The following is a 13,686-nucleotide window of genomic DNA, read 5'->3' as shown; positions in this document are numbered from 1 at the left end:
TATCTTCAGTGTTCAACTTAGGGACAGATAGGAAAATAAATGCTAACAAATGGGGAATATAACCAAATAGTACTCTTATAAAAAGAGCCTGTTATGCAAGCATTAATGCTTTCCAAACATTGCACCAACAGGTTAGTTTAAACTGATGTAAAAGTTCAATGGTTCACACAAAATTCATAAAATAAATAACAGGTGATTAAATGTAAAACATTATAAAAAAAAAGAAAAAAAACTGGCCTCATGGCAGTAGAATTGGAGCACATCCAAAATTGAAATACCAAATGACCCAAACATCTGTTGTAGTTCTGAAACAAATTTTGTGGACGGAGTAAAATTGGGGATCTCCGAATTTCTTTTTATTCCATACTTTCAGGAATTATGGAGTCACCGACAATCAAAGAGTGAATGATGCCCTCTCTCTTGTTGCCACTGCTGATAGCTTTGATGTAAGCCTGATATGGTCCGAGTACAAAGTGAGTTTCTGTTCCATCTTCAACAAATTCACCCTACAAATAAATAAATGAAATAGAAAAAAGTTGTAGATCTTGGTCCATAAAAAAAACTTTACATTTCATTGTACAGTAGACCCTCGTTTTACTCGGGGGTTACGTTCCACGGAAATGCCGCGTAAATCGAAACCGCGTAAATTGAGACCTAATAGTAGTGTTAAAATAGGGGTTAGGTTTCATAGATACAAAAATACTGCATTCTAGTGATGACTCATTGTATAATAAGTTTAATGTGTACTTATATCGATTTTTATGCACAACATGCATAAAGAAAACATAAATTGATTTCGTGTTCTGTTTATAAAGAGGAGCTGGCTATGATAGTCTTTTGGCAGTCATTGAGAATTTTTCTCTGTCATTCTTTGCAGAGCATTAACGCATCCATGATCACTTGCGTCATTTCCATGATAGAATCTTCCTTCACTAACATATCAGAAAGATCATTTCTATTGTCTAGGAATGGCTCAACATTTTCAATGCAAACGTTTCTGGTTGTGCGTCACCGACGTCGGTATCCTCGTTGCTTTTGTCCTCCTTTGTCACTCCTAAAAGCTCTTCTTCCAGTGAGTTCTGAACTGTGTGAGTTTAATAACTTTACTTCTGGAAAGAGCTCTGGAACCCATCGCATAAAATGTCTCCAGGGTTTTTTTAGTTTGGTTATTAGCATGCCAAAATGCAATTTATTACGTGTAATCAGCAATCTTTAGGAGTTTGGATTTTGAAAGAGAGGAAAATGTTATCTGTTTGCATTGCCCCATCTGCCTAAAACCGAAACTCATCGGCCTAAAATAAAATAAAGGTGTCAAATCTTTAACGGGTATAGTTGAAACAGCGTAAAATAAACCCGCGTAAAATGAGGGTCTACTGTACTTTCAATAATCTCTTCAGCAGCACTGAGATATATGCATTTCATTTAAAAATGCCAATTGTACACTAATGCTCCTCTGCTCTTATCTCCCCTGTTCTATATGCATATTTTTCTGCACATTATTGATATTTGTATTATATTTGACTGCATAAAATGCATTTGTTGTTACCTGCATTTGCTGACGTAAAAATATAAAACAATATTTTTTGTCTTCAACAAGCTTGAAAAAATTTCTATTTTTCATCAAAACATTTCCACCATTTTATCTAATTTCTTTTGTCGTTGCCATTACAAAAAAAACATAAACAGGGCAGTCGATAATTAAAGTAAATAACACAAAGAAATATACACATTTCAGCGCGAAAAAGTTCAAACATGGCAGACGAGAAGAACAAAAAAAACTTGAAAAGGTATTACCAAAAGACCTTGGAGCAAGCAACCCACTATTACAGAATTTTTTTGAAAAAGTATTGTTCTGAAATAATTTCATGACTCGAGTTGAGAGTTAATTTTTTATTATTTCATACGTACTATAATATATGAATAAATTTGTAAACTATTTTGTTGTTTACTTAGCTTATTTCTAAAACTTTTTACAAATAATACTAGTTATTTCCTTTGTATAGCTATTCATTTACAATTATTACACTTTGAGACAAATGTTGTCGATTTAGAAAGATAAAAAAAATTCCCCCCTTAATCGAATAATATTTCTTGGAACCGACAATATTCGATTAAGCAGGGCCGACAGTACCATTTTGCTTAAGAATATGAAAAAATCTGATGTGGGCACCACAAAAAGGCAAAATTAACAGTCGGCACTAGCCACAGGGTGACTAAAGTAAATGAAAAAAGGAATAATTTAAAATTCACATGCCCCTACCCTACCTCAAAAAAAATCATTAATGAGTTTAAAGTGTACAAAGAATATTAAGTAATTGGCAAAACCGTTTCCGCCAAAATAAGAGGCAGCTTTTATGAACTGATTTATTAAAAATACATTACTACTTATTGATTAATGTATTTAGGATTATTAATTTATTTTTAAAATTTATTGGCTACCACTTTAAGTTTAGAAAATTTATTAATAAATTAGCTACTGATGAAATAGTCATGACTGGCCGCTGATGACTAAATAATTTCCCCAGTTTTTCCCTTTAAACACCACATGATTTCCATACCCAATGATTAATCAATACTTGAAGAGCCCCCAACCCCCTTCAAAAAAAAGCATGCATTTGAAGTAATACTTTTTCAACCCATAATTGTTTTTATGTTTGCTTGTTTTGAGACTCTTTCCGAATATTGCCAAACTGATTCAAATTAAGCATCTCATTTCGGGGGACATAATACTTGGTGATATATTGCCAACAAATTGCGAATTTACTAAGTTACTTTAATTTACATTAAAAGGAACATTGATTTGCCACGAAAAAAAGAGTAAAGAGCCTATCTGGAACATCCATCTGCAAATAAAATGAGAGGTTCACACCTTGACTCTACACAAATCTTGCATACAAAATTCAAATCTTCTGCTGCTTACTGCATTTTATTGATATAAGATACATGCATAAGCACAGGGGTCTGAACCGAATGGAGCCTGTCACAAATGACTTTTTCAGCCCCCCTTCCTTCATACTGTTCACCCCTAGTCCTCACATTATTTCACTCTCATTTTAAAAATCTCAGACCCCTCTTTAGGCTCAACCTGGACCAACAGATGTCTCCCTCCCCCCCTATACGCTTCTGCATAAGCAGACATCACAAGAATACTTGTTATCAACTCAGGGTAGGAGAAAGTAGAAATTTTTGGCTTGTGAATATCTTGGTATGTATGCGCATATGACCTGCAAAAAATGAGTTAACATTCACATGACGATAATTGAAAAGGAAATGTGGGCAGAAATTTGTGGGAAAATCTTTTTGTAAATACTATTTTTCCTTTTCCTCACATTAGGAAGAAAAAAATGCATGATTTCTTCATCAAATATACAGTAGAATACCTTTATAACGCCGACCTATATAACGCAATTCTCTATAAACCGCACAACTTTTCAGAAGTAAACAATAGGTTTTTTAGTGGAGAAAAAACCTTTCTTTTGCAGTGCAAACATAAAAATTGTTAGGCAAATTAAATTTTGAAAGAGTTTTTCATCTTTCCATCTTAATTCAAAGTTTTAAAATGAAAAATATTACTCACAGTAAAGAGAAAATATCAAATGGCTCTTGAAAATGCAGATGTTATGCAAACCAGCTAGCAGAAGTGCAGGATAATTCATTCTTTTGGTTGTGAATAACTAATTGCAATATTGGTGCTTTATACTCATTGCAGATAAAACATTTCTGAAGTGCTAATATATAGATATATTCTGAATATTAGTTTCAAAATTTGTGAAATGATCTATATAACGCCATAACCTGTATAACGCAAAAGCTCTGGTCCCAAAAGGTGTGCGTTATAATGGTCTTCTACCGTATTGTAAAACATCTTTGCCTTTAAGCTTGTGGTTCTTGATAGCAGAATATTAAAAAAACAGATGATAAATTTTGGTTAACTTACAGCAGACTCTACTTTCTCTCCATTTACCCAAACATCTAAAGTATCCTTTTCTGAAAGGAAACATTTTAACCAGAGTTTAGAAGAAAAAACATGACATTAAACAAAATAACACGGATGCAATAAAATAATAAAAAGTGCAATAGTACCATGCAACACAATAACAAGCCAATAACTGGTTAAATATAATTGGTTGATATTATCAGGCCAGGGTGATTTTAAAAACAATTGACAGTTTGGTGTCCTGACTTTTTCCATTGAACTGAATGATAATAGAATTATTATTATTTATTATTATTTATTTATTTATTTATTTTTTTTGTCATGGCATATGAATGTAGTGACGCATTGTTTTGCATTAAATTAATTGCATTCAGTGTCTTTTTTCATGGTTGTAAATTTAAAGGCCTTTTCTATTACTTTAGTTAGCCTTACTACCTTAAATGTCCTTGTCTTGACTAGAAAGTTCACATAAATTTAGTCTTTTTTTATTTTTTGTGCATTAAAGAAAGAAGTAATAGTTGTTATTTAAACACAGCTGAAATTGATTTTACAGAACTGTTCATTTAACATTTTAAAATTTCAATGCAGTGAGTGTCCTTAAGTGTAACTCATGAGTGTTACTCCAGGGAATTATTTTTTTTTAATATGCAAAATATTTCTTTACCATAGTTAGCATCAGTGTTAGGGAAGCCTTCTTGTATCTTCTTAGAATGCGTAAGTCGAAAATTGGATATATTTATTTCTTATATGTTGTGTTTTGTAAAGTACAATTCAGTGTGAAGAGTATTTTAATCAAATCTCATGAGCGTTACCTATTTATTTTGTAATATTTTTTTAAGTATAGAAATATACAATCAGGCAATAAAGTATTTTTTGTTAAGGAAACAAGAGACCTTATGAAATTTTCAAAAACAAAAAATAGAATTTATTCCAGCAAAAGATTCTTCTATAAATCTCATGACTCTTACCGCTCATGAGTGTTACTTTTAAGAGGTAACATTCATGAGAGGGAAGTAAGGTTCATGACAAAAGAGATCCAAATAATGAGTAAATCCATAGTTATGGATATTGTATTTTCTTTAACTCATACCTTTATCAAAGAGAGATTTTTCCACACATATACATACATAAATTCACATTTACTAAAAATTGAAGAGTGAAACTGACACAAAGCTAATGTGCAAAAATGAAATTTGGGTGTGTTGTTTAAAACTACCTTTAACTCTCAAGATATGGTATTCAAATAACTACATATTTTAGAATATTTAAAGCCCAAACTCTACAATAAAGTATTTCATGAGTCCATCTCTCATGAGTATTACTATAGCTAAAATTCAGCATTTTTATTAATAAACTTTTTCTTGAATCTTTAAAAATGGGTTTCAATATTGAATTTTTTTTAGCTATTCATGGTCATTGCAATGAAAACATTTGATGTTTAATTGAATATGTTTTTATTGTAAAATTTACCCTTTATTTAGGAAACAAAGTAACACTCATGAGAAAAACATTTTTACAAATACTTAAAATTTCTTAAATAAATATTTATACCAATTTGACTTAAAACTGAGTATTTAAGTTGTTTAATCAAGATTTGTTAGACTATTTATTTTTTGAAAAGAAATTCCACAATGTTTTATAAAGGTAACACTCATGAGAAAGACGGGGACTTGCCAAGATGTTTTTAGGAATTTCTAAAATATAAGCAAATTAACTCACAAACAATCACCTGATTAGAAAGTCATAAATTGTAAGGAATTTGAACCTGTGAAAGTTTTAACGTTCATAACAACAAAAATTTCTAACTTTTGTTGAACCTATGTCAATTCATTTTAAAACCACACATCAATAACCAGCTGTAAAGAAAAATTAAGTGGTGGTTATTAGTAATAACCAGCAAAGGCGCCCATATGCAAAATTTAAAGGGGGGGGGGGGCTCAGATATTTTCCCCATAGAAACCGATTTTAGTACAGAGTAGAGTTATTAAAATTTGACATTTTCAATAACCTATTCATTAATTGCTGGAGAAGAAATGTTTTTACATTTTTTCAAAGAAAAAAGTACTAAAAGCAAGGGAATGTTAATTTCAAGGAGGGGGGGGGGGCTTGAGCCCCAACTTGCCCTCCTCCATATGGGCGCCTTTGATAACAAGCATTGCTAATACTAATAAATCAAATAATTCATATTACCCATAACATACCTTATATATTGTACATGTTAGAAAAGTGACATAATTCAAAAAATTAAGTTTCTCAGGGAACTGGAAAACAATTCCACATATTATGGAAAATTTCCTACCCTTAAAAAGCACTAAGAGACTCAAAAATGCATAGAATTTAACCGTGGGGGGGGGGGGTCTGCATTCGGCTGACCACTTGACTGGAACATCTGCCTTGCACCAAGTCACTGAGTTTAGTTTAGGCAACTCAATGCCTAGGGCATCGACTTGGAGTGCTAGGCAATAGTTGGGACCTGACTATTTTACATTCAAAACTGCTTACTTTCAAATGTCTTGAATTTCTCTTTAAAATTTGTAACTCCTAATGTGGTTTTTGTACTAAAATCAGCTTCAAACATACATAGTTTTCCATTTAGTGTTTTGAATTTATAATGTGAATTTGATAGAGTGATGCCATGGTTGTAAAGTTGGCTGCATTTCAGTCTGTTTCTCTCTTTTTCCTATTAAAATACTTTTAAAAACCAAGAAGCTATTTGTTTGTAATTAATTTTATTTTTAAATTTCACATAACCATTCATTTTCTTTTTTAAAATTCAATGTCATAAGCTGATTGGAGTAAATGCATGCCCGCCTTTGGTGATTAATGAGTTAAAACTAAATTTTTAAACGTGCAGTTAATTAATTATATGGTGGATTAAAAATTCATAATATTTAAAGAAACTTCATTTTTATGGAACTGACAACACAATGCATTAACCATAAAGTAGCAATAATGTCATTGCCTGCACCACACCAACCTTTATGCATAAAACAAATGTTAGCAAAAACCCTTTAAATCAAGTGCTATGAATCAAATATGATGAAAAAGGAGGGTGTAAAACAAAACATTTTTCTTTTCGATTTTTTTTCCAGTGTACATTTTGTCCTTTTTTTTATTTTTGAAACAAAATTTATGGACCCCTTAGATGAAAAAACAAAAAACAATTTGGTCAAATGTGAAAAAAATATCATACCTAAAACAACCCTAGTGGGTTCATCTTCAACATCCACAGTCCATGTCTTTAAAATTTTGGATTGATTCTCTTTAAATTTTTTATATTGCTTTCCATTGACAATTAACGAGTATTCAAACGACAGACCTTTCGCAGGATAAATGATGATTGAGCAATTATTGTTACCAATTTTGAAGTTTTCATGTCCTACAAGTTTGAAGAGCCATTCTCTTTTTAAAATTTCCTGAAATAAAAAGAAACTCAAAATAAGACTCATGAATGATTTTAAAAAGACATCAGGCCTCTCATTCCAGAAATGTTTGGTGTTTGTAAGTTGGGGGAAGAGCTGGGGGGGGGGGGGGGTAAGTAGGCGAAGGGTACGTGAGGGGGGGGGGCAAAGGAATGTATGGATTCAACAACATTGAAAAACAATATAAAACACAACCACGTATATGTAATCTATTCATGCCAGGGAAGTGCAATCTCCCATATCCCCCTCCCCGCACACCAGCCAGTTGTTCATTTTTTCCTTATGTTTTTATACTCAGTGGCGTCACTACAGGGGTGGGGGGTGGGGGGGGCAGTCCGCTCTGGGTGACACCCTAAAGAAACTTGCAAGTTTTTGAAAAATATGAAGCTAAAATGTATTTTTAAGACTACAAATTTGAAAATTTTCTGGAGGTAAACACCCACCCCCTTTTTTTTTCTGTACTTTAGTCCACTTAAAATTTGGTTATGACACAAATGCATGAATTTCATGCTTTCATTTTTACATAAAAATTTGTTTTTCTTTTGCCTCTGTAGGGGGGGGGGGACACCGCAAATTACCAGCCCGGGTGTCACTCATGCTAGGTGCGCCACTGTTTATACTTATTCAATTAATTTAAATATCCCAAGTTTTTTATTGATACAAAAAGTGTGCAACACACAACAAGCAAGTCTTGGAAGTTCACACAGGATTTACCTTGCCCATTAGTTGAGCTGTTTTTGCATTTATTGCTTCACATTTCATAATTATCTAGCTCTTTAACTGGTTTGAAGAAAAGGATTAGCCAAATCTTTATTAGTTATCCTCAAAGAAATTCCCACTTACATAAGAAAATTTACATTTTTTGAAATACATAAAAAAGAGCTTTAATATGTGAATGAATGAAATGGGAAGATTGGGCACAGTCAATTGGGTGGTGGGAACATTGGGCGGCAAGGACGCCCATATGCAAAATTGTAAGGGGGGGTGGCTCAGATATTTTCCCCATGGTTTAGCAGGATATTTTCCCCATGGAAACTGATTTCAGTGCAGCTTAGAGTTATTAAAATTTGAAATTTTAAATAACTTATTCATTAACGGCTGAAGAAGAAATGTTTTTACATTTTTGCAAAGAAAAAAGTACTCAAAGCAAGGAAACTAATTTCTAAGGGGGGCTTGAGCCCCCACTTGCCCCCCCCCCTATATGGGCGTCCTTGTTGGACCGTGAGCATTTTGGGCACCAGGAACATTGGGCAGCAAGCACATTGGGCCCAATGTTCCCGGCGCCCAATCTTCCTGGACCATAAATGAACCTATAGAACTGAAAAAGCAAAAACTTCTCGGAACTGACACTGCAATAAAATTTCGTTCAAGCTGTTTTAAGGGGGAATTATCTTATTCATGGAGCATGTGAAACAGGGAAAATTTTTTCTCACTGTTGAAATTGTTGTTGCCATTTTTTACATTTTAATTGAACTTTTATTGTTTTTCAATGACATAACACATTCATTTGCTGGGCTACTTCTATTTTTGATGCCTTTAACTAATTATTTGCACAAATTACAATTGGACACTCGTTGTTGTTTCTTGTTTCTACAAATGGCTCCCATCGCAATCATATTTGTAAAAAACACAATTTAAATTAAAGACTTGAAAATTCAAATGATTGCCAGGGAATTGGATGCTGAATGTCTGAAGAGAATTATGACAAGTGGAGAGGAGCAGGCAAAAATAAAGTTTATTTCGGGGGGCATGGACGTCACAACCCAGGAATAGAGACATTATTACGAAGACTCATGGACCTGAGGAGTTGGCATTATTAAGCATAGAAAAATAAAATCAAAGGAACATTGACTACAGTCAAGTCAAAATAATAAGTTATTAGTGATTGCTCAGAGTTAGAACTCAATTTTTTTCACAAATTTGTTTTATGATAATTACCTTCCCATCAACTCTGACGATTCTCTTTCCGGAAGTAGTCCCGTGCTCAAACTCAATCTGATGAAGCTTGCCATTTAGCATCACTTCCCATACACCAACAACTTGAGACATGATAGGTTTATTACTTGAACCTAAAATTGTACAAAATGGTCAGAGGTGAATATTCTTAGGAAAAGATTACGAGGCAGGATTTCTGCTATGGTCACGTTTATGAAAATGCCTAAATATAATCCAAGGTAGGAAAATGAAGTAAAGCATTTTTACTTTCTTGTTGAAATAATAACAATTAAAAAAAAAAAAAAAGATGATCAATCTGAGATTTGAGTAGAGACGTACCGAGTAGCACTTTGGTCGAGTAGCCAAGTACTGAGTACTCGGCCTTTCATTACTCGGCCGAGTTACCAAGTACCAATTATGTTTTAAGAAGAACCACCGACACACATGTGATGAATTTTGAACTTATTGGAATAGTAGTATAGACCTCCTTGTCCATACAATAGTTTTTAAAACTAAATTCCTGCTAAAATTTAATACGCATTACATAAACAATTTTGTTTGTGTCAAAAATTTTACAAAAAAATTACTTTTAAAATTAAAAATAAATAAATAAAAGGTATGATTAATCAAGTTGTATACCAATCAATTGCAGTTCTACTCTGTCCGCCAGACAAATAATTTTCAAAAGCAAATAAAACAAATGTGCAGGAACGCTGCAGACACGTGTTTCTGCATTACAAGGAACGTCTTTTTCAGCGCATAAAATGTGAGCTAAAGAATGCAAAGACATTCGACCAAAAAAGTTCGACTTTTGTCCAATGCCTTTAAATCCACGAGCTCACATTTTGTGCATTAAAAAAAGGAATTCCTTGTAATGCCAAAACACGTGTCTGCACTGTGCTTTTAACGTTGTTTCATTCCCTTTTTTTTAAGCAAAGGTATTTTTATATGTCTTATAACTAATTTTTGTTTGCAGCAAAAATCCATTTTTAATATAAAAATTCCATATTTTCTATACTTACCTTTTTTTGCACAATTTTAAATATATATTTAATTAATATTGGGGACATTAAAGCAAAGATTTATTCCATTGAAGCATTACAAACTTCATCATTCTCAAAATTTAAATTTAACTTGTCAATTTGAATTGTAAATGATTGCAGAATATTATATATATGCATACATGTGCTTTTTTATAAATTTTAATATCTCTCTTGGACAATATTCAATTTTTTGCAACTACTCGGCATCGGCCGAGTATCTGATCAAAAATAGACCGAGTACCGAGTACTCGGCAAATTTGCCCAGTAGGCCGAGTACCGAGTAGTTACCGAGTACTCGGTACGTCTCTAGATCTGAGAGAGTAAAAAATCTTAACTAAAATATTTAAACTACTAAATTAAGTTCTAGAATAATTAATCTTATTGAGCAATATTTGGAGGGAGGGGAACTTATATTGTGTCAAAATCAAACTTTTGTTCTCGAAATGGGGGTAAGTACAGTTTTAAATTTTTTATTTCAAAATTAAAATAAATAATGTCAATATAAATAATAGCTACTGCATTTATTTCTTTAAAGATGTCATAGCTGAATTTTGAATTTAATTTTCAACTGGAGAGGAAGTACATTGACGCATTCAGAAAGATATGTTAACGTTTCCATTCACTTTTGACACTTGAGCATTTTGCTAAAGTTTTCTCTCTTTTTTTTTTTTCCAAGTTTGAACTTTTTGCTGAACAACTTTTGAATACAGCTTAAACTCTGTTACTAGGAATTTCCAAAACACAAAAATAAAAACCTACAAAGCATGAAACAATTTGAAGAAGGATACAACCTTCGATCCCAGGACTCGAACAACTTTTTTCTGCTTTAGTGAAAAATTGAAGAAAATATGAAGCATACTAGCATTTCAAAATTTCTTAACTCAGTGATTAATATCGTGACAGAAATTTTTGCGTACAAAGGTGTGATCTTACCTCAAACAATATTTAAGACTTCTGTCTTACGTGCGTCCGTCAACCATGTCAACATCGAAAATAATCAAAACAATCTATCTGGTTGCCAAGATACCGCATGAAAATTAATTTTCGCGTAGAAGAAAATCCGTTGCCACTTCTTTGAACTCGTTCGGAAATACTCATCCACAAATTACCACCATGCAACCAAAGTGTTTGGCTTGAAGCATGTAGCGTTAAAGAAATGCGTTTTATTAACGTATGCTGTAGTTGTCTAGAAAGAGGCTCTTTCTGTATGCTGCTATGGAAAATGCTGAAAAAAGTAATCTTTACTAATAATAAAGCTGAAAGTCTCTCTGTCCGGATCTCTCTCTGTCTGTCATCAGGATCTTCTCTCTCTGTCCGCAGGACCGGATTTAGCTTTTGAACCGCTCCGTGCTAAGGGACTCTACTCCGTGCTAAAGTAAAAAACTGCGCCCCTATTGAACTCCCCCCCCCCCCCCCAAATAAATGGAGATAGTATTTTTACATTTTTTAAGAATCATGCAAAAAATACATACGGAATACTTAAATGTAAATATTTATCACAGTTTTGACTGAAAATGTTTCGTTTCGAAAAACAATTAACAGAAGTTATTTAGAAGATTTTCCAAAAATTTTGAATTTTTTTTTAGTCAATATTTTAACTATTCAAAAACAGCTAAAGCGTTACCAAGTTAAATAATATTCATCAGACAGCTAGGTCTGATAAAGCACAAAAATCAGGTGAAGTGCTTAATATATGCAGGAAAAAAAAACCTAGCAATATCACTCATAAGAGCAATTATTCTTACGGAAATAGGGAGTTCAGAGATTCTTTCACGGAAAATGTTTTAACTCGTTCAATAAACGCAATTTTAGCCGATCTTTGGGGTGCGATGAGATTAGGAAACTCCTCCGGAAATGTTTCGAAATAGAAGCATTAATATGCGATTGTATGCCATATCATTTATGATTGTCTGAGAAATGGATTCAGGTACTTTCCCACAGAAATTCTTTGAAATTTGAAGTTTCAAAAATGTAATTTTAGACTAGCATTGATGCTGTTAAAGGGCGTTCGGAAACTGTTCCCTGGAACTTTTCGTAGTTGAAGTCCTGAACGCAAAATTTTAGACGATTCGAAATTTCAGTCCAAAAAACGAAATTTTATTGAGAGGGCTGTCCCGGAAAAAATCGAAATTGAATTCCTAAAAATGCGTTTGTGGGCTATCTTTGACAACGTTAGGTAAAGGGATGAGATTTGGGAATCGTCTCCCAGGAAATTTTACCTCGAAAAACCCAATTTTAGACGATTTTCATTTCTGTCAGTATGATGGGGCTAGGGGAGCCTCCCTAAGAGTTTTTGAGAATTAAAATTATATAAAAAATTTTTTTTAGACCTTCTTGAATGACTTCAAGGGCGCATAGAGATGGAGAGAAACCCAGGGCCCACACTCAAATTCCTTTTTAAAAATTTAAATAAGGATAGTTATTGTTATTTGGTTTAAGTTTACTCACATATAATTTCCATGATTTTATCTCCAAAAAATAAATAAATAATGATAATAATACGTTAGAGGGCATCAGGCAGTGGTACAACCAGACGGCTCAGGGGTCCGCGTCCCTTACTCAAAAGAAGAAAAAAACGTGTATTTGGAAAATGAAGTTACTTTAATAAGAAAAAGCAAATAATGTTGAGGGAAAATCTTCCTTCTTTCAAAAAGAAATCTTTGAACCAAAAGCTTTCAACTGGCGCACATTATTGGACAGCAAATAACTCTCCCTTCTGGTTCTTTTATTTCCTCTTTTTTGCAGTCTGTCTGAAAATAAGAGTCTTCAAAACGCTTCGCCTTGTAGCAATCCTCGCCCGCAAGAAATTAAAAGGAAGGTTTAATTATTCGTTGGAGTAACAATGGGAAATTGATATTATAAAAACTTCTAAGGAAATGCGTTTTTAGGAAATCGATTTTGGAACAAGACCAGACGAGAGTCCCCGAACCACCCCTCTTTCCCTAGCCTTACTACCGAAGATAGTCTGAATTTTGAAATCGCGTCTTTAAAATTTCAATTTTGAAAATTTTTGGAGGGAGATCCCTGACCGCCCTACTGCTTAATGCCTCTAAAGATAAATTGAAATTGTGCTTTTGAATTTCGGAAATCCTTCAAGCGAGGATTCTTGAACTCTTCCTTCCCATCCCAAAGATAGTCTAAAATTGACTTCAGTTTTAAAAACACATTTAGGAGGGAACCGCCTCTCTTTTCGCTATTATTAACGAAAATGTCTTGAATATGGAGGTTGAAACCGATTAAATGTTCATATTTTGACTATTGGATATTGTTAATTGACCCTCAAAACTAAAAAATTCACCTTCGCCGAATTTTAAAACACCGTGGTTGATTTTTATTGAATTTTTAAAAA

At 33.1% G+C, this 13,686-nt stretch overlaps 1 protein-coding gene across 1 annotated transcript; it reads right to left on the bottom strand.

Annotated features, from left to right (window-relative positions):
• Nucleotides 1–356: 356 nt before the first annotated feature.
• Nucleotides 357–11,315, bottom strand: LOC129221373 (fas apoptotic inhibitory molecule 1-like). Its single transcript, XM_054855845.1, has 5 exons — nt 11,271–11,315; nt 9,298–9,428; nt 7,131–7,353; nt 3,938–3,987; nt 357–506 (listed from the first exon to the last, which is right to left on the bottom strand). The coding sequence occupies exons 2-5, from the start codon at nt 9,406–9,408 to the stop codon at nt 357–359; spliced, it is 534 nt and encodes a 177-aa protein (XP_054711820.1). The 5' UTR covers nt 9,409–9,428; nt 11,271–11,315.
• Nucleotides 11,316–13,686: the final 2,371 nt, after the last annotated feature.

The sequence above is a fragment of the Uloborus diversus genome, chromosome 4 (assembly GCF_026930045.1).
Source record: "Uloborus diversus isolate 005 chromosome 4, Udiv.v.3.1, whole genome shotgun sequence".
Lineage (NCBI taxonomy): Eukaryota > Metazoa > Arthropoda > Arachnida > Araneae > Uloboridae > Uloborus > Uloborus diversus.
This window is presented reverse-complemented; position numbering and strand designations above follow the sequence as displayed.

What these genes read in the sequence shown, in the direction of transcription:
- LOC129221373 (XM_054855845.1), bottom strand. Translation starts at nt 9,408, where the DNA reads ATGTCTCAAGTTGTTGGTGTATGGGAAGTGATGCTAAATGGCAAGCTT. An exon ending in TCGTCAGAGTTGATGGGAAG is followed by an intron (nt 7,354 to 9,297) that starts GTAATTATCATA and finishes TTTTTATTTCAG; the next exon opens with GAAATTTTAAAAAGAGAATG. An exon ending in GAGAGAAAGTAGAGTCTGCT is followed by an intron (nt 507 to 3,937) that starts GTAAGTTAACCA and finishes ATTTATTTGTAG; the next exon opens with GGTGAATTTGTTGAAGATGG.